We start from the raw sequence: 21656 nt of genomic DNA, 5'->3' as shown, positions 1-21656 counted from the left end.
TTTCCCAAAATAATTTTTGTATTATTTTCTTTGTAATATACATAAACTATGTTTTTAATTGCAATTTCATTCTGTAAATAATTCACAAAACTCACAGTCATGCGCTTAGTGTTTCTATACCCACCTCGATGGACAATTAATAAAAGTCCGTTTTTACATTAATTAAATATTCTTCAACTTAGCTATAAAAATATGAATATGCAAAATGCTGAACAATAGTTCTTCAGCAAATGCTTACTCAGAAACAAAAGAAACATTGTAATATTAGTAAATATTTTTATCCACCAAATACATAATTATTCCAAAACATAGCAATTTAAAAGATCTGGTAACAAGTGGTTGCAACTGTGAGAGGTTAAGCTTATATACCAAACATAACTAAACCCCACCTTAATATGAATTTCAACTTTCAGTAAGAAAGAAAATGGCAATTAAAGAATATTAAATCAGTTTTAATTTGAAGAAAACAAATATGAACGCAAGTCATTTAAAACTTAATATATAAGCAAAAATAAAAACAAAGTGTCAATTTTAATTAAACATTACAGACTTGTTTGCTTCTATTATTTTTGAAAAAAAACTTATTAATTTTCATATATTAATTATGTCAATATATTTTAACATTTATTTGAAGAAATAGTAGCGAACAACTTTTCATGTTACAAGACAAATAAGAGCAATATACGAGAATAATTAAACATGTATTAAAAATAAAGATTACAATAAACAAGAATAAAAAAATATATATTTATTTTAATTAACTCTAACTCTGTGGATTTCCTTACATTCTTCATCTGAATGACAAGCTCAACTGATATCATCAAAAGTAGTCTTAAAAACTGAAGCTTCAGATCATTCACAAAAATACAAGAATTCTAACTCTTTGATTAAATGCAAATGCATACACAATACAATTAAATTGTTTTGTTCATAACGCTGCTTATTATTTATCTTACCTTTTTTTTTTTATAAAAAAAAGAATATTTATAAGCTAAATTCTCATCCATTATGAGGAAAAAGTACACTTACAAGAGATGAAGAACAAACTATTTCAATTCAACAGATACTACATTACCTGATCATGTTAAAAAATATAAATCTCAGTTAATAAAAAAATTACAACCAAATCAATAATAAACATGATTTCATTACCTATAATTAACTGTTGACAATGTTGGAATTTAGACAGTTCTCACTCCTTTATTCAAGATTAACATGTTCGATGCTAACAAGAAATTAAAACTTTTAATAGTTTTTTCCTGCTTTATTTAGCTAAAAACAGGTGAATTTATGTAAATCTATTGCCTTATCAATAAATAATTGATATATACACTTATATAATTTGCTCTTAAATTCTAATGAGCAACTGTTAAAGTATGTGCTAATGTGAATTAAATAAAACTAAAACTAATCCTAATAATTCTCCTTGATTACATTAGTATAAATCACCTCATATGAAACAAAAACATATCAGTATTTGCAATTACGGGAACTAAGTATAAAAGCAATGTAAATATTAAAACAATACTTTATGTAACATGATACTAAATGTGAATTAGCTGGTCAACATTTATATGTGTAATAAGTACTGCTTATTTCCCTCTTACAATAAAAACTATAAAAAAGCAAAGTTACACTGCCATTGAGCTTTTAGTATATGATAAGTTAAAATTAATTTTAATTTCAGTTAAGTATTTTAATTATTTTGGTGTGGTATAATAGAAATTGAAATTAGTTAAGTCCAAAGGAAAACAACCAAATATTTGTGACACATAATAATTTAAAATCATTTATAATCAAATAATTTACTGTTTCTTTTAAAAAAAGTAAACATCCTTTTTTCTTTTTGCAATAAGACAGTGTTTAATAAAAAAATAAAGGTTTAGAGTAAATAAACACTTCATATAAGTGGGAAAAAAATAAAAATCACATCCTTGGCAGTTTATGCGCTTTGACAATTTTGTGTTGCATTCACTTTTAACAACCCAAATCCAAGGAATTATACTGTTAATATCAGGCACATCAGGTATCTAATTTCAACAAGGAGCTAATACAGCTAAAATTCCAAATGAGGATTAATATCCATAGACTGAGAAGATTAATCTAATCACAAAAATGAAATCAAATAATATTCTTTGTTATACTACAAGAAGTAGCAAATTGTATATTAAATATGAATTAAATCATTTCAATTCTATTGAAACACTTGTTTACAAAATGAGCATTCTACAAAGGAAAATAAATAAAGATGCAATAAAAGACTAAGCTTTTAAAATAAAATAACCATGTACAAGCATCTAGTAGGGCCAGTTACCTAGTTACTTCTTTTAATGCTATTTACATTAAAGGAAATAACATTTTAAAATAAAAATACAGTTAAAAGTTTTTCTTTTTTTCAATATAAAATTTGGCTTAAAATTTCAATATTTAGAGTAGTAAATAAATGCAATGTTCTTAATATAAGCGGTGTTTTAATAATAACAAATATTCCAGCTTTTAACAATGATAATACATTCATAAATCCAATGACAACAAGCCTCTAAACATCTGGCAAATTCTTACATCTGATCTTGATTTATTGTAATTAAAAGCATACAAAACATATCCACAGAAAAATCACAATGAAAAAAATAATAATGCGATAGATACTTCATGTAGTTTTATGAGAAGTCTATTTATACTTAATCTGATCTGTCTTTTAAAAATACCTTCAGTTCTAGAAATATTTAAAATAATATACATTTGAAAATAACAAACATAATAGTTTTACACATAAGATAACTAAACTACAAGTTTTCATAATATTGACTGATTAAAAATCATTCATAAGAAATATCATATAATATATATCTAGTTGATAAATAAAAAATAAAATACTGGATAAATCAAATGGAATTATAAAGCATTTAAGAAGATAGAATGTTCTAAGCAATGAAAACAGACATTACAACTTCTGGACAATGTCATACTTTTTCTTGAAATCAATTGTTGGATCCTTTTTAGGGTCATACTTCTTACGAGCAGCAAGTTGAGCTCGCAGTTCCTTTGCTGTCATATTAAGGTTGAGACTTGCATTTTGTGTGTTTCGCTCAAGAGTTCCAGTAGATGAATTTCTGGCATTACCGTTGTTCACTGTAGCCTTAGGACTTGGTTGCGACTAGAAGAAAAAATTAAACATTGCAAATCAGTAATAAAATTAAAAAATTATACATAATTTCAATTTTTAGAGTAGCATAACACAGATACACAGTACAACATTTTTATTGTATAAATGTGTGCCATAAAGAACGCAAAATTTAATATTTTAAAAAAAAGTGGATAACTGTGGAACACAATATCAGACAAATATCCCACCCCCCAATGCTGCTGACACACTCTTCCTCTGAAAAGTTATACATGATCTTTCTGCATAATTGAGCTTAATTTCATTAATAACACTTAAAATCTTCCTCTTGAACTTTTGTTTGTGATTTATTGACTTAAACACAAATTTTCACAAACCTATGAAAAATAAAGCAGCACGGTGTCAAATGATAAGATCTCGAGGATCAGTTCTGATCTCCATTGTGTGTTGGATGAGGCAGGCAGGAAATTTTTACCGCAACAAATCAGTCGTTTTGTGTGCAGTATGAAAGGCTGCAATGACCTGCTGAAACCATATACCTTTCAGATATATAATGTTCAACTGAGAACACAAAAATTTTTCACTGTTACTGAATTCAGGCTCATTCTTGAAATAATCTGGCTCAATTACAATGCCAACCCAAAATTCGCATCAAACATAGTTCGTTGCAACGTTTCCTACGTCATTGAAGGGTTCTCTGTATCCCATACCTTGCAATTTTGTATACTGCCATATCTGTTCAATTGAAACTACAACTCATTGCTAAAGATTACTTGTTTGAAAAAATCTCTGTCCACTTCTTAGTTATCTGATACTGAACTGATAAATTTTGAGCATTTCAAATGGACTGCTGGCTTGAATTCTTACATCGATTGAACTGTGTACGCATTCAATGCATTTCTTTTACTGAATTACGGTGAGCAAAGTAAATCCATTTCCCTGAATTTTTGAACTGGCGTTGAAAAATGAAAACCTCCAGGGTATAAACCGAGCCCTTGATTCAGTCGTTTTTCAACTGTCGATCAGGTGGTGGAAGGAGTTAAGGACTTCAAACTGGAAACAGCGAGGATCCTTGGTGAGATCCACACTGCTCTGAAGCAGGTGGAGAAGGTAAAAAACATGTCTCCTTCGTTGTGGTAAGTCGCGCCGGGGCCTAAGTGGGATAGTCCCTGCCGGCAGTCCAGGTGGCAGCTATCAAAATTAAGCGGGCCACTGATAAGGTATTCTTGTCTGCCTGGTCCGGGGGCTTCATCTGCGATGACGGAAAAAGGAAAGGTTCCAGATTTCCCGGGTCACAAAAAAAGGGACTATGGAGTCGTCTTGGAGGCTGTTAATAAGAAGCAGCTGCTGAAGGCTCAGTTGCTGGCCGAGCAGAGGCTGCCAATACGATTTGCCAAGGGCAACAAGGGTAGAGGAACCCGAAATCCTCAGGGCTATACACAGCCAAAATCCTGCGTTGGATAGAGCTGTTGAGGACTTCCTCATGGGGACCAGGGTGGTTTGGCAATCGGGGCGGAAAGAGGCCCCGAAGAGCCACTGGATAATCGAGACCTTGCCAAAGATTCAGCAGGTCTTGGTAGCCGGTGGTCGGCTGTTCCTTGGGTGGACCTCTTGCAGGGAGGGTTGTCGACCGTACAGAAGCGCCCTGGTGCTTCAAATGTCAAGGGTTTTGGCACACCTTTCTCCGCTGTAGAGCACAGTTGGAGATGTGTGGTCACTGCGCCATTACTGGACACAGGGCAGTTAACTGCCCTAATAAGACCACGCCTGCAAAGTGCGCTCCCTGTGCCTTGGTGAAAGGCGAAAGGCTTTGATGCCGGACACTGAGTCGGGGGGGGCAAACAATACAGATCGCATGACATAGCCCCGGAGAAGATCGTAAACAATACGGCGTATGGCGACGACTGAATTGGGGGATGCTTTCGAGGACGGCGTCACCTTGTTGAACGACTGCGCCTAGGGCAGTTAAACCTTCATCATTCTCGGGCAGCCACCAATGAAGCCATAAGGATCCTTAAGGAGTGCGATCTCGAGGTCCTCTTGGTACAGGAGCCGTACATGGTATGGGATAGGGTGGTCGGCTTCCGCGGGGTTGATGTTATTCAATCTCATGGGGGACGGACGCTCTCTGCGATCGTGGTCGGCTGGGTCTCGTTGGGTGTCTTCTGGATGCCCCAGTTTTCTGACGAGCGGTTCATCGTTGTGCGAGTCACGAGGGGTACGCTCGATGTCGTACCTGTGTCGGGATACCTCCAGCTTGGAAGGAGTATCGATGACTTGTTGGCAAAGTTGGGGCGGATTCTGAACGTCTCTCGGGCATCAGAGCGCTGGTTGTTCTGGATGCTAATGCCAAGTCTTCGGCATATTCATCTTTTCTATTTCTCTTTCTTCCTGTATGGCACTCCGAAGCTCCGTGCTCGCTCTAGAGCGGGCCCGGCTAGTTAGGAGCCCCTGGGGAAGTTTTTCCAAGTCTCTGGTCATGCTGAGAGGTACCTACACGTGGTCTCCGCTGGGCAACGGCGTCTCTCTTCCTAGAGTAAAGTTAGGGCTCTGTCTTTAGTTTGTTGAGTATAGGCTGGCTACCTCTTTCCAAGCCAGCCACGTAAATGTAAATTCAATTAGTTTTTTGTGGCGAGTATAACTTGCATTTTGTTTCGAGGCGACGGCTAAACTTTGATGAAGCATGACTAGCGAATTGGTAGTGGCGTTCGCTGGATGGGGTGCTATACTTTCGGCCCAACGCGGGAGATGAGTCTCGTACTCAGGTACCCGGGGATCGCGAGTGCGCACCGGGTCGAACGACTTGACCCCTGAGGCGCCCCCTCGGAGACGGATGCGGTCTAAATTATAGCGGGGAAATCGTACTCTAGAATGGCTGAGTACGACCGGTGTTTTTGGGGAGCTAACATCCGTCCTGGCGGACCATGGTCGTAGGCTTGGGGGCCCGGGTTGTGTCGGTAAGTCGGCATGCACGCTGCTGGTGTGTAGTGTATCGCAGTAGAGTCACAACTCGCTTATACCGCCTGAATAGGGAACAGCGGGTTAGTAGTGAACGCTGAGGTGCAGTAGCTCGTTTAGTCTGAAGCCTCGCTTAGAATTTCGGTCTAACGTGGGGTAACTGTGGTAGCTGGGAAACCTTCTACCACTGCAATAGCACTGGCTTTTCACCTCCAGAAAGTTACTTGTCGAAGGGATTTTAAAAACATCCTATCTTGGTCGCCTGTCCGGTGACGAGGAGGAGGAGATCTGAGTCAGGCTGGTGGGCCAGGTATCTGGCCTGCAGCAGGCCTCGAAAGAGGCAGTAGGTGGCGTACGGGCTCTGTTCGCAGAGCTCAAGGAGACAGAGTAGCCGAAGTCACTACGGCGAGTCATCGTCCGTTCAGGGGGCGATGCAAAAGGAAATAGGGACCATTCGGAGGGAGGCAGCTATGCCTTCCTTCGCTGAAGTCGCCACCGGCCATCCGGGCCAATAAAAGCGTTCCTTTTGCGATCCAGGAGAGATCCCCACGGGCCAGTCCGGCTGTACTTTTGTTTCCCGAGGAGGGAAGCGTGATGACGGCCAATGACCTCGAGAAGAAGGCCAAGGAAGTACTGCGGCCGGTTGTTGACACGCTGCAGGCGTGTCAAGCGCATCACTGCTGGTGTTGTGCTCGAGGTGGCGGACAAGACTCGATCGAGTCTTGTTCTCAACCAGCAGTGGGCTAAGGCTGGTATTAAGGCCAAGGCCCCGATGAAGAATGGTCCGAGGGTGCTGATCTATGATGATCGGACTTAGGTAAGGACTTGCCGGTTGCCTTACTAAAGCAGAATACCCAGTATATGTCGGGCATTACGGAGGAGGACTTTGAAAAAGTTCTCCGAGAGGTTCCATCGCCTTAGTCGTGCGCGTGACGCGTACACTGTGAAGGTTGAGTGCTCGCCACGCATGCGGATCTCCTGTGCAGCCGAGACCGATGGTTCATCGGCTTTGGCTGCTGTAGGATCGTCGACAACGTGTCCCGTTGCACTACTTCAAGTGCTTCTAGTTTGGTCACTTGGCCAAGCGATGCTCGAGTGAGCCTGTGCCACACCTGCGGTACGGAGGGTCACAATATGTGGAACTGTCCTGTTACACAGGAGTCAGCTGACCTGCTTTAATTGCCCAAGGGCCGGCAAGTCTGGTGAAGAGGCGAAGCACGCCACCATCAGTGTGGACTGCCTGGTAAGGAAGAGGGCCTACGTCAGGGAGCTGCAACGCACCTCCTATGAGTAGGCTGAGGATAGGCCAGGTGAATGGCCCGTTCCAGGTCCTCCATGAACAACTGCGTTAAAATCGTGGGGAAACTAAAACTAGACGTGGTTTTGATTCGATAGACTAAGGTGAATTATGTATAAGGACCGCAAGCGGTACCAGTGGTTTAGGAACCCTGATAAACGGGCTGTCCTGCTTGAAGCACATAGACTGAACAGGCGCCAATTCGTGAATACCGTACATGCGAAAAAACATGTTGCACGGCACAGTTTGTGGCGGTTAACAGGGGAGATCCCTTGGGTGCAGTTTATAAAATAGTTATGGGTAAAAAAGCTAGTACGGAGATTTATACGACTCTTCGTCGTTATACGAGTTTACGACGGATGCAAATAGCACCACATCCTATACGCTCCGAACCTTGGTGCCAGCGGACGAAGAGCTCGCGGATGGCGATTTTCACCTTGTATTGCGAGGTGCGGTTCGGGACTTGGGCAGCTGCTCTGACCCAGTCGGGGATTGGAGCGTGAATCAAGTCAAGAAGGCGGTTCTTACCTTACCAGATAAGAAAGCACCGGGTAATTTTTTTTTTGGTTAACTGGCATTTCTCCCGCCACCACCCCATTCGGTCGCCCTATAGCATAGACCAGATGTCAGTGCCAAGATAGGGCTACTGTGCCTCTAAAACAGTTTAACGACCTCGTTACCTAAAAGCTCCTAGTGAGCTACTTATCAGCCTGAGCGGATTAAGCAGGATTCTATTCACCATCCGCTTAAGTGTCCCAACCGCTCACTTGTCAAACTAAATATAGATCGGGGAGGCGCACCCCTTGTTACTAATTACTAAAAGTCATTAACGTTAATTAAATAAAAGACAACAATTTAGGCTGTCACGCCTCGGTCGCTGTATGCCAGCTAGTGCCTGTCCACCATTTAAAGCGCTTGGAGCTTGTATCTGGCTGGTGGCCAGCCATTATCTCAGGAACAACTTCCCACAGCGGCGCTACAGGAATCAGTATAACCCAGATTAATTAAAAAACTCTAGCGATGACGGCTGAACTTCGGAACCTCATCGAGGAACTCCCTCCCACACGGTCGAACAATGCGAGTCTCGCCACACTGACTCGCCGTTTATGAGCGGCCAGTTTTCCCCCTGATCTCTAAGTTCCTGGGTGGCCCGGTCTCTGCCCCCCCCCCTCCCAAGGGCAGGGCAGTCGAACATCATATGCTCGTTCGACTGGACCTTCCCGCAGACACACAATTCATCACCCGCTAGGCGAAACCGAAACAGATATTGCTTCAAATCCACATGGTTGATGAGCACTTGGGCACCCGCTGCCCTAAAAATGAATTCGAGGCTTACCATCCCCCAGATCCTGTATAAACCTATACAAGGATCTTCCCTTGGTCGTGGTGTGCCATTCAAGCTGCCATGCCTCCATCGCGAGGCTCCATAGCCTCTTCCGCAGGCGGGAAATGGGCAACTGAACGAAATTTAGATCCGGTGCATTGTGATCGCCGTTCTGCTTCGGTTCTAGCCCGGCTCAAAACCGCATCCCAAATGCCTCGGCTTCCCGACCTCTTCGCAACTTCCACATGGCTGCCCGAACTTTCACCACTAAATCGATTGGGAGAGCCTTTCACAATACGGTGGTAGCCTTGTAAGAGGTTGTTTTAAAAACACCTGTGCATACTATCAAGGCTCTGCGCTGGGCACTCCTTAAATTTTGAAGCAGTGCTCTATTTCTATCCAACCTCTTTGCGCCCATATTGGCGCCGCGTATGCGATCATGCTCTCAAAGACACATCGGTACACCAAGTACATTTGACGGCCCGACAGCCCGTAATCCTTCCCAGCATCCTTCTAAGTTTGTGCATTACAGAGACGGCGTCCGCCGCAACTTGCTTAATGTGGTTACTAAAAAGCAATTTGTCATCAAACAAAACACCTAGGCACTTATGAACCCTTACTCGGCTGATTACACAGCCTTTGTACTTAATGTGGGGGGTTACGACTGCTTGATAATTTGTCTGTACCCTTCAAAGCATAAACATCGTCTTGGGCACAGAAATCTTTAGATTTTGCATGTCCTTGCATGTCTAGCTGCGGTCGTGAATTACCACGAACTAAAAGGAGACAGTCATCGGCGAAAGCCTGGGCCGTGACCCCTTCTGGGAATGTCAACCCCAGAAATCCATCAAATAGGTTCAAATAAGTTTGATGGTTTTAATAAATCCATCAAACAGGTCCATCAAATAAGGTTCCACAGCAGGGGACAGAGAACGAACCCGGCAGACTTCTCCTGGTGACAAAGTTTCCACAGCCAGATGTGCATCACTAAACAAAGCCATACAATTAAACATTCATGCTCTACGGCCCGTAGGGCTACAGTAACACTGCGGCGTTCCAACTCATAGAGGACAGAACTCCAACACAAGGAAGGAAATGCTGCTGCCTCTATGTCAATAAAAACTGTCAAAACGTATTTGCAGTCGGCGCTTTCCACCTCAGCAAGAGCACTTAAGATGCAATCCTCGGTGCCAACCCCTTCATGAAGCCATATCGGTCTCGATTTAGAAAACAGTTCATATCGATGTTTTCCCAGAGCCGTTCCACAACCAGCCTTTCCAGCAACTTGCCGAGGACCTGCAAGAAGCTGATGGGCCGATAACTGCTGACCTTTCCAGGTTTTAAGAGCACCCTCACCAAAGCCACCTTCCAGCAAGCCGGAATGCAGCCCCAGCTTAGGCATCCCGAGAACAGTCTGCCAAGCGGCTCTCTTATGACAGGCAGCAGATGGTAAAAAATATCCGGGTCAAGATGGTCAATCCCCACCGGGTATAGATGGCGTTACGGGATAACTTGTAAAGTGGTCGTGGGTTAGATTACGGGACCCCCTAGTTCAATTGTACAACGTGTGCCTAGGGCAGGGTATTTTTCCAAGAGAATGGAAAATAGGCGACCTTCGACTGATCTTAAAATCTGTTGACTTGGACAAGACAGTCGTGAAATCGTACAGACCTATCACGCTTTTGCCGGAACTCGGAAAAGTCCTTCAGAAGTTGATTTCCTGCCGCCTCGATGAGCTCGTGGGGCGATCAGCGAATGACAATTTGGTTTTAGGCGCGGTGTAGAAACGGCAGACGCGATCAGTTTCGTCGTGACAAGAGCGAAGACTAGTCGCTAAAGAATGGTACTCGGTATCAGTCTTGAAATAAAAGGGGCATTCGATAATGCCTGGTGGCCGTCTATTCTGAACGTCCTGTTAGATCTTGGGTGTCCGCGGGACATCTGTGAACTTGAAGCCGATTACTTTCGCAGTAGGGAAGTGTGACTAACCACTGGTGGTGTCACGCTAACAGAAGTGCCAAACACGAGCTGTCCACAGGGGTCTGTCCTCTGTCCTACATTTTGGAACGTGATTATCAATAAAATGTTAAATTCAGATCTTTGTGAGGGATGCAGAAGCATCGCTTATGCTGATGACATATTGGTGCTTGTGGAAGGCGATACGAGAGCCGAAATAGAAGCTAAGGCATTCATTGCCCTAAATGTAATCTATAACTGGGGCTACGAGGCTAAACTCCAGTTCTCACCAGAGAAAAGCAAAATTATCAACCTAAATAACACAAGATCCCTTTCGGTGCGCCGAAACTTTAGGATGGAAGGGGTTCCGATACTCTATGCGGATAAAATAAAGTACCTAGGTGTTTGGATTGGGGAGGACTGTAATTTCTCCCTAAATGTGAACTACCTGTACGACAACGCGCTCGGTTCCTTGGTTAAGTTGAAAAGTGTGTGCCATAGAGAGTGGGCCTGGGCGTTCGTGCGTGCCGGGTAATACATCGTGCGGTGTTTGAGGCGATATTGACCTATATGTCACATAGTTGAAGTGAATTAGTGGGAAAGCGGAATTTTCAGGAGAAATTGTTGCGAACCCAGCGTCGTCTTCCTCTCATTACCGTTTGCAAGTCATACAAGACGACTTCGACAGCGGCATTGCCTTGCCGGTACTTTCGGGGGTAATCCCAATTGATTTACTCGTGATTGAACGCTAGAAAATTATAGAAGGGTTAAAAACGGTGAGAGAAAAAGCTTGGTTCAAAAATAACAGCGAGAAATTACGCTGTGAAACTGGCAAGCTCGATGGGACACTGCGACCACCGGTCGGGTAACCTATCATTTTTTCCCCGACGTTAAAGATCAGATGAAGTTGAAGTGGCAAGATTGGGACCATTACACCTCCAAACGGGCCATGGAAAATTTAAGAAGAAACTGTTTGATCTTGGCCAGAAAGAGAGCCCACTCTGTGATGTGTGCGGGGTCGATGAGACGAGCTCCCATGTACTTTTTCGACTGTGCGGGATATGAGGTGATTCGAGACATTACGCGCGATAGATATCGTGGTATTGGGGTATATTTTGGACAGACCCGTGAAATGATGGGCAGTAAGGCAGCGTGTAGGATCTTCACCGAGTTCGTACACGAATTGGGTATTCTGCGCGGTTGAGGAGCAACCCTGCCGATCTTGTTTTGGTTAAGTCTAGTTTTTAGTTTTAGCCCGACCGCTAAGGCACCCAGATGACAGGACTGCTCGAAGTGCACAACAGGTAGGGTTGCCACGCTACTAGAGAATTTTGGCCTTGGACGCTGAGGTGATATAAACGTCCATGCGGCACACGTACAAATACACTAACGAACACATACAATATCGGACTAGTTTGCTAGTTAGAAGACATATCTGTGTGGCTGGCAACACACTCTTCCCCTAGCCGAACAACGACGAAAAAAATGTATGCGATATACATCTAAATACACTTATACGGCTTGGTCACACACACACAATTTCTGTCTATCATTCTTACTTTCTCTTTCCTTCCTATCTGGGACTCCGAAGCTATACGCGCTCGTTCTCGAACGAGCTCGGCTAGTTATGAGCCCCTGGGGAGGTTTTTCCAAGCTTTTGGTCATGCTGAGAGGTACCTCCACGTGGTCTACGCTAGGCAACGCCGTCTCCCTTCTTAACGTAAGTGTAGAGCTCTGTCTTTTCCTTTCCATTTTGTTGTGTTCGGCTAGCTACCTTTCTAAGCTAGCCAAAAAAATGTAACTGTAGATTCATTAGTTTTTGCGGCGAAGTTTTCTTACTCGTATCTTTTTCTGAGACGACAGCTTAACTTTGAAGAGGCATGATCAGCAAATTTTTAGTGGCGTTTGCTGGATGGGGTGCCGACCCCATGATCCAACGCAGGAAATGATGTTCGTACTCAGGTACCCGCGGATCTTGGGTGCGCACCGGCTCGTAGTTTATGAACCCAGAGGCGCTGGACTCGCACAGTTCGTTGAAGCCAGGAAACTCTACTTGTTTAATGAAGCAGAACCACCGCCGACTTTCTCTTCCAAACTGGGAGAAAGTTAAATCGACGACACCTTTCTGACGGGCGATCTGCTCAAGTGTACAAGTATTTGGATTGTCCGGCTCGAGGCTACTGTGAGTGATCGTAGAACCTATGAGACCGTTTACGGTGACGGTCTAAGTGTTCCACATTAGGAACGCTCTAACCTAAGGGGCCTGGATCATCACAGGCTGCGGCACGAGTAACGCCTGCCTTGCAAAGGTTGGAGTAGCGCATGGAGCACAGGAACGAGGTGGAATTGATGGCTGAACAATTCGGTCGAGCCATCAAGACTGGCTGCGATAGCGTCCTACGGCGGCCTCGGCCAATGGACAGACCCTTAGGTAGTGGCCAGTCCGCTGAACGGAGAGTGCCTGGAGCCGGCATGACCGCTGTTTCCGAGGAGCCGTCCGTTAAATGCAGGCGGAAACCCAGGAAAACCTGGTGATCCTCGGACCTTACAGTGCTGCGCGCAACAGTTAGTTTCGCTAGGAGAAGATAACAGCGTTGCCCCAAACGGGGATTATCGTTGATGACGTGCGCGCTGAGTGTCTACAGATCTACCGGCGCGCCCGTAATGAGTACGTTCATGTCATCAAGGAAGCCAAACTGAAGTTTTTGCAAGACTCCATGAGTGACTTGCAGCGCAATCCCTGCAGCTCGCGAAGTTATGTTACCGGCCAAAGCCACTGCACGTGCTGTCCAGTGTTCGATGCGGGTTTGGTGGTCGTGACCAAACTTTTAACATCTGTGGCAACTCACCAGGCGTTCCTGGATACTGTTTCCAGATGCTCTGGAGAGTGAAGCAGAAGTCGGCGTTAGGGCAGGTGAGACACCATTCCCTGGCGTACGGGCTGGGGAAAACGTAGATCAGACCGAGTGGTTTCTCGAATGGCACTGAGAAAGGCACCGGGGATTGATCAACTTGACCCGGATATTTTCTATCATCTGTTGCCTGTCACAAGAGAGCCGCTTAGCAACTATTCTCTGGGTGCCTAACCTGGGGTTGCTTTCCGAGTTGTTGGAAGGTGGCTTTAGTGAGGGCGCTCTTACAATCAGAAAAAGATTCGAGTGAGGTCAGCAGTTATCGACCCATCCGCCTCTAGCCGGTAATCGGCAAGTTGTTTGATAGGCTGGTTGTGGAACGGATTTGGGAAAGCATCAATATGAACTTCTTATTCGAGGCCAGTATGGCTTCATGAAAGAGGTTGGCACCAAGGATTGCATCTTAAATGCTCTTGCCGAGGTGGAAAGCGCCGACTGTAAATACGTTTTGGCAATTTTAATTGACATAGGCAGAATTTCCTTCCTTATGTTGGAGTTCTGACCTTTATGAGTTGGGGCGTCGCAATGTTCCCGTAGCTCTGCAGGCCGTATTACGTGACTACTTGTCGGCTCTGTTTAAGGATGCACACCTAGTTATGGAAAATTCCGTCACCAGGGGAAGCCCACAGGGCTCTGTTCTTGGTCCCTTGCTGTGGAACCTGGTATTCGATGGATTTTTGGGATTGACATTCCGGGAAGTGGTCACGGCCCAAGCTTTCGTCTATGACTGTTTCTGTTAGTTCACTTTCAGGTATGAAATTGCATTCAGTGTAAAAAAGTATACCAGTAAAAACGACTGTGTACATTAATAACTATACAGAACCTGCACTTACAAAATATATTTTACAGTTATGTAATAATTTGAAAATGCTGAAAAACTGAACATAAAACTAAAAAAAATTATAGATTTTTGTTTTCAAATTAAATATTATAACATAAAAACCTAACTGAATGTGGATAAGTAAGATGCATTTACAATTGTGACATTTTTTGGATTATCAATAATATAGGATTAACCCTGTGACTGCCATCAAAAGCAAGAGGATATTCCATTATCCCTGATAAGCGATCCTGGGCATGACAGTAAAGTGCACTCTTCAAACACCTTATAGTTCTATAACATCTGAAATAGTATATAAACTTCAAGTTTTATTTCTGGGAAATAAAACCTGAAATAAAATGAAATGCTTTGGCCATATTTAGTACATCGGTTTGTATAGATCACAAAAGTTATAAAATGATGGGCAAAGTTATCCTGATGGTTAACTGCATTTCAAAGTTTTTACATTATATGACAAAGTATTTTAGAATTTGTACATTTACATACATGAACAAAACTGTTGCAGACTAATGATAAAATCTAGCTTAAAAACAACTAGAATATAAACCTTTTACTGCATCAAGAAAGTTTCAACGCTTAGTTACCAGTAACCGACTTTTTATATTCATTTTTTTACCTCCAGTCATTTTATTTTCTTTGTTAAACCAACACTACCTTTAGAGCAACTTATTAAAAATATCACTACTGGAATTGAGGAGGTTAAGGTATTACTAAATCAACCATCACATTTTTTAGAAAAATTATTCTTTCTATTGACAGTGATGACTGATTTTTTAATCCTAAAGCAGTTTATGAAAACATAATACAAAACTATAACAATTAATTACTGTAATGGTTTATATTTCCTTTCAATAGGAAAAATAGAAACAAATATTGCTTCAGTGTACTGTACCAGTTTCAATAAGTTTCCTAATCGTGTTTTTAAATGTGATTTAATCAAAATCAGAGAAAATAAAATAATTAACTTTAGAGAAATGAAAATATACAACAAAAAATAATACAGCTATATAAAGAAAAAAAATAGCTTCAAGAGGAAGTGAAACTCATAATGAAAATATATTTAAAAAATTCCACCAGAGGTTCCTATAAATTTTTCTCTCTAATCTTTTCAAAAATGCATTCTGAGCTAAAAAGAAAATTACGTTTTGTTAAGAGGGAAGTGGAAGGTGGAACTGTTTTTTGATTTCAAAAGTTTTTGCTGATTTTATGGTCTATATTAGTCCTTTCCTTTATGATATATAATTATGAAAAATTGTTAAGTTATTCTGCGTGATATAGATTTGATTAAACATGGCACAAACTGTCTTACTAAACTAACTGCTAAAGAAGTCGCAAAAAAAGAATTCAGTGATTTTCCCCAAGGCATAAAATGACCACAGTACATCTACAGTCATTCTCATGTATTATGAAGATAATGACCTCCCAACAACTGGACAAAACATACTGCAAAAAATAAAATTTCCAAAACACATTGTCAGGAATGTTTAAGTTCATTGTAACCTCTATGCATTATTTAAATGTTTAAAATTTACTTATTTTTGCATGTGCTAATCTATCACAAATCGATTTGAATAACATTTTTCAATTTCAGTTAAAGATTTGTGTAGTTTAACAGAAACAATATTAAGTTCAATTAAGTTTTTTTCAGTTCTGCGAGGGTGAATCAAATTTAAATGGTAATTTTGCTATTCTACAAAGCAAGCAGTTCTGAGCTGGATGGCAGAGGGGTTAACGTTCGGTGTGTTAAGAGGGGCTAGCTCCTCCGCTCTGTTCTGTCATCAGTAGAACCATGAATGAGCAAGAGGTTCTATTGTCTGTTGCACAACATATAATCATAAAGTTTTTAACTAATGAAGACCTTAAATCCGCAGAAATTTTAACTTGTTTAAAGGTACAGTTTGGGAACAGTACACTGTCCCACAACTGAGTGTGTATGTGGGTAAGATAATTTAAGGGCAGGTGAGAAAATGTACCCACCGGCTTGGTCTAGCGGTGAACGCATCTTCCCAAATCAGCTGATTTGGAAGTCGAGAGTTACAGCGTTCAAGTCCTAGTAAAGTCAGTTATTTTTATACGGATTTGAATACTAGATCGTAGATACTGGTGTTCTTTGGTGGTTGAGTTTCAATTAACCACACATCTCAGGAATGGTTTAACTGAAACTTTACAAGACTACACTTCATTTACACTCATAAATATCATCCTCTGAAGTATTATCTGAAAGGTAATTACTGGAGGCTAAACAGGTAAAAGAAAGGAAAGGTCAGAAAGTGTAGAAAACGAAATTCATGATTGACACCCAAGGCCAAGTCTCATAGCTGACAATAACCATGCCATTTGAGAGCTTATCGAAGGCGATTGCCGGTTCACTGTTGAAGAAATCTTGTCAGAAGTGGTTATCAGCTACGGGAGTGCTCAATCCATTATTACTGATCATCTTGGCTTTAGAAAAATTAGTGCTCGATGGATTCCGAGGTTGTTGACCAAAAATAAAAAACAGGTCAGGTTGGAGATCTGCAAGAGACTTCTGAAACGATTTTCACAAGAAGAGAATGATTTGTTGAGGTTCAGAGTGACATGTGATGAGACATGAGTCCATTACTACACTCCACAGTCAAAAATGGCGAGTAAGGAAAGATAAAGGAAGAATGAGGGCTGCCCAGTAAAGGCCGAAACCCATCTGTCAGCCAGAAAAGTTCTTGTAACATTTGTTTTTGACTTAAGAGGTGTTTTACTCACTGATTTTCTCCACAATCAACAAACAGTGAATGCGGCTTACTATTCACAGATGCTAAAATCAACAAAAGTCGCCTACTGAAACAAAAGATGGGGGGGGGGTGTACCCATCAGAGATGTTATCCTTCTCCATGAAAACACCACTGCAATTTTTCCAGGGGATAAATTGGAAAAATGCACTGGGAAACTCTCGGCCACCCACCCTACAGTCCAGATTTATCCCCCTGTGACTACTTTTTTGTTTTTGTCCTTGAAAGAATCGCTTGGAGAGAAATGGATTTGAAAGCAATGAAGATGTCGAGGAGTGTGTGTGCAATTAATTGATGACTTGTACTCAAATGTTTTATGAAAAAGGAATATTCAAGCTTCCAAAACATTGGCAAAAGCATGTAGATCACGCAGGAGATTATATAGAGAAATGATGAAGGTATTAATTGCGTATGTTATTAATCAATAAATTTATTTAAAAAAAAATTAACATTTATATTTCATTCACCCTCGTAGTAACAAAATATGGTATCTTTATATCTAGGTGTACAGCAAGCATGTTAGCTGCAGATATCTGGTTAAGGAAATGAGTAGGGCAAGATATGAAGGGAATCAAAGGGAATCAAGTTAGCATAATTAGGTAGATTTCATAAGAAAACTACCTATTGTAACGGGTACCAAAATTTGATTTCTGGAAAATTTTGACATATCTTTGCATTTCACATCTACCAGACCCCAAAACCACCGTCAGTTCAAACGTTTATATATATACAAATATATATATATTTCACTTTCTTGTGGACACGATAACTACCATAATTTTGTGCCAATCACTTTCAAATTGATACATAAAATATAACAACCCAAAATCTCGGTTGAGTTCGTTAATGGGCAAAATTGGACTATGGGGGAAGAAATGAGGAGCCTTTTTTGAAAAAGCAAAATATTGCTATAACTTTCTTATTAAGTAAAATATCAAATTCGTTTAAAGTTCCTACTATTTTTTAGATAAGGGCCTAAAACTTATCTAAGTAAAATTTTTTGATATCACCAATCATTGGCCCAGGGGGTAGAAAAAAGGGGGTTTTGAAGACAAAAAAAAATCATACCTCCCTTAATAGGCACAGTATGAAATCGGTTTAAAGTGGTCGTTAGTCCTCTAAACATTACCTAAAACTTTTGTCTGAAACAATTTTTGATTTGATCAACACTTATGGCAAGGGATGACCAAAAATATTACTAGAATTGTAAGATGGGGCTTGTCATATGCTGAACATGTGAAACTTTTTTCACATGAAACCACTGCTTAAGTAAATTTGAAGTTTTTCTTAACTTTAAGGGGAAATATTTTTTATCTCCTACTTAGCACTGGTGAAATTTACCTCCACCTTTCGGTGTGCCAAAAGGGATTTTTAATTATGTTGTTTAATGGGAAATTTAGAGCCAACAATTTTCCACTAGCCTAACACTCGTTAGTCAATCACTGTGATCAGTTATGTGAAGATCTGTTCCAAATTGCAAATTTAAATACAGCTCTATTCATAAGTAATTTCTTTGAATCTATAAACTAATATTTTATAATTTCTTGATTACTACAGCCATCAATAGGAATATAAACACATCTTGGTCCATGTTTAGACCAACAAACTGAACAGAATGTACGTCGTTTAACTACAGTTTTATCCCAATGCTATAATTGCTTGGACTGCTTTTAGTTGAAATTACATCATGTGGGAAATACTAATAAAGTACTGTAAAACTTTACAGATAACTTAACTGTCTTTAAAACCAACACTAATCAATTAACACGCAAAGCAGAATATCAAGCTCACAGAATTACATGCAGCGAAGTTGAAAATCTAAATAAGTTTAGAAGCAACTTTGTACTAATATGATCTAAATCAACACTGTACACACAAGATTGAATATATATTGCATAAATATATTTTAAAAATGTAGGGGAAAAAATACTAAGTTATGTATCAATATATTTACCATATTTTTAATTACTAAATTACAGAAAGAAAGAGAGAAATCAGAAGTAACATTTCTAATGGTTTTAAGAAAACATCAGGAATTAGTTTTATACTTTAGTAAATGTAAAGAATATTAAATGTAAGAATAGACCTAATAGATAAAATATAATATATAAAATCCAAACAGAGTATTTAATTCTTAGTATGAAATAGTCTCTGTAACTAAAGCACAAATGAAGTACTGAATATTAAATTTTCTTTCAGAAGATTAGTGTCAGCGTGTCAGTCTGTATATATTAACACAGAAACAATTTTTATTATAACAAAAAGGAAACCACCTGACATACAGGACAGCTAAAAATAGTTACCTCTAAAATAAAAATCATTAGAAATACTAGAATGTTTGCACATGATATATCAGTATTAATTTAAAAATTATACATCACTATACATTAAAATCAACACAAATCTTTATCATTTATAATAAAAACATCAAATTCTGTAAAAGAAAAGTCTTTAAAATTTACAAAAAATTGCTTTAAAACCACACCAAATAAAATATAAAAAAAAGTCCGATAATAAAATGTAAAATATAAATTTCTATATAACCAAAATTAAAAAAAGGGTTCTAGAGCTTGTGAAAATTTGCAAGAAAAAAAATATTATGAATTTAATAAACAATATTATAAGAAATATAATAAGAATATTATAATATTGTTATAAGTCTAAAATATCACGCACACATTTCTTATACATACACATTCAGTGATAAAATAGACATCAAGGAGCTTTTAAGATGTATTATTGACATTTAACAAAACAGTAACAAAGTACTTTCATAACACTGACAACATTATTTATAATTTCATATCAGCATAAATATATTATGTCAAAAAACATAAATTCATCCTGTATGAATAGATTTAGATATATATTTTTACATCACTAAAATAATAAAACTATGTGATATAGTGTATTAAGTATAAACATAAGAACAATGTATTCACTACAGGAGTTACCTCAGATTTATAATTTAAACAACTCCAATCAAGTGATACAAGAATAAGTGAATATAAAAATACAAATTTAATAATAATAATAATAATAAAAGAGTAATGAATTATTTAGACAGTTTAGAAAATGTTATCATCAAACTACCTTATAAAAATTTTACTATCCTAAGTATAAAATGTAAATGTTCCTAAAATAGTCCGTAAAATTTTAATTATTATTATTATTAAATTACATGTAATTAGATAGCTTTGTAGCATTCACTGTAACGGTTACAATAACTGTATTGTACCATTTAGTATTACAGTGAATCCATTTAATAAAAAAAATTAATATCTCTGTTCTATTATTTTAAATGCCAAAGAAAACAGAAATAAAAATATTTCTAACAAAAAAGACATATTAAAAAAACTGTTTTTAATGCTGTTATTCAGAGAAAACGTCATAAAATTAATAACTTCAACTACAAACACACACAAAGAACAAATAAAAAACATATTTCAACAAAAACTTCATCATAGAAGCAATCTTTTGCTATCACAAAATTTTTTCAATACTGCGTAATAATAAGCCTAGATTTCAAATGTTTCGCACTGAGTAAGATTGCTTGAGAAACACCCTACAAGATCAAAAAATTAGTTTAAATATATAACTGCAAGAATGTTGTTACGACATGGAAAGCTTGAAAATAGGAATGAAGAGGTGTAAAGTAAATGCAATATGAAAAATTAATTGAATAGATTAATAGGAATAGAATGATGTTTTACAACTACTGAAAAAAAAAAGAAGGAAAAACCGAGTAGGATTTACTGAGTGCGCGAATGTTTACATAACAATAATGCTGACAAGAATAAAAATTTAATTTCAAACCTGAAGGATGTACCAATAATAAAAAATGTATAAACAAACATTCAAACATAGAAGAATGAAGGAGAAGAACTATATAAAATGTCAACATAATGTTGCAAGATAATGGCGGGGGATCTGAACATTGATGGAATAGATAGAGTAAAAACTGTTTGGAAATTTTGATTTGTGGAAAAATGAATGAGGCAAAAGATTACCACATCTCTTAAAACAGTTAAACCAAAAGATTATACATTGAAAAACATTTGCTGGATACTATTATGATATGTTGTAGGGGTTACATTATGGGTAATGATGGAATAAAAAATAATTTTTCTAATACCCGAGATGAAAATTAACTGAAAGAAAGTAAAGATAGAGGAAATAAAATTTGGGGATGGACAGAAGAGCAAAATAAAGGAATCTGTTATAAATTACTAGAATATAAAAAAACAAAATAAAATACTGCATTATAATCGATGAACTAAGAAGAAAAATGACAAAGCGGGAGAAACATGAATAAATGAGGAGTACAGAAAGAGAATTGAAATTATAAGTCTGATTTGGATTGTGACAAAGGATATCTGATACCAATAGGAAGAATTGAATATTTTTATGAAGATCACATAATTTTAATTAGAAAGAGAAAATTTTTTAACAGATAGATCGAATATGTGAAAACAAAAA

General features: G+C 39.0%; 1 protein-coding gene across 1 annotated transcript in view; it reads right to left on the bottom strand.

Annotated features, from left to right (window-relative positions):
- Positions 1–727: 727 nt before the first annotated feature.
- The window catches only part of LOC142323182 (uncharacterized), an 85864-nt gene continuing 64935 nt past the window's right edge, over positions 728–21656 (bottom strand). Inside the window, exon 3 of the mRNA XM_075362490.1 lies at positions 728–3157. Within this exon, the coding sequence (XP_075218605.1) occupies positions 2945–3157 (213 nt within the window). The 3' untranslated portion in view covers positions 728–2944. The remainder of the gene's footprint in view (positions 3158–21656) is intronic.

The sequence above is a fragment of the Lycorma delicatula genome, chromosome 4 (genome assembly GCF_047948215.1).
Source record: "Lycorma delicatula isolate Av1 chromosome 4, ASM4794821v1, whole genome shotgun sequence".
Lineage (NCBI taxonomy): Eukaryota > Metazoa > Arthropoda > Insecta > Hemiptera > Fulgoridae > Lycorma > Lycorma delicatula.
The sequence above is the reverse complement of the archived record's forward strand: the minus strand, read 5'-3'. Positions and strand labels throughout refer to the sequence as shown.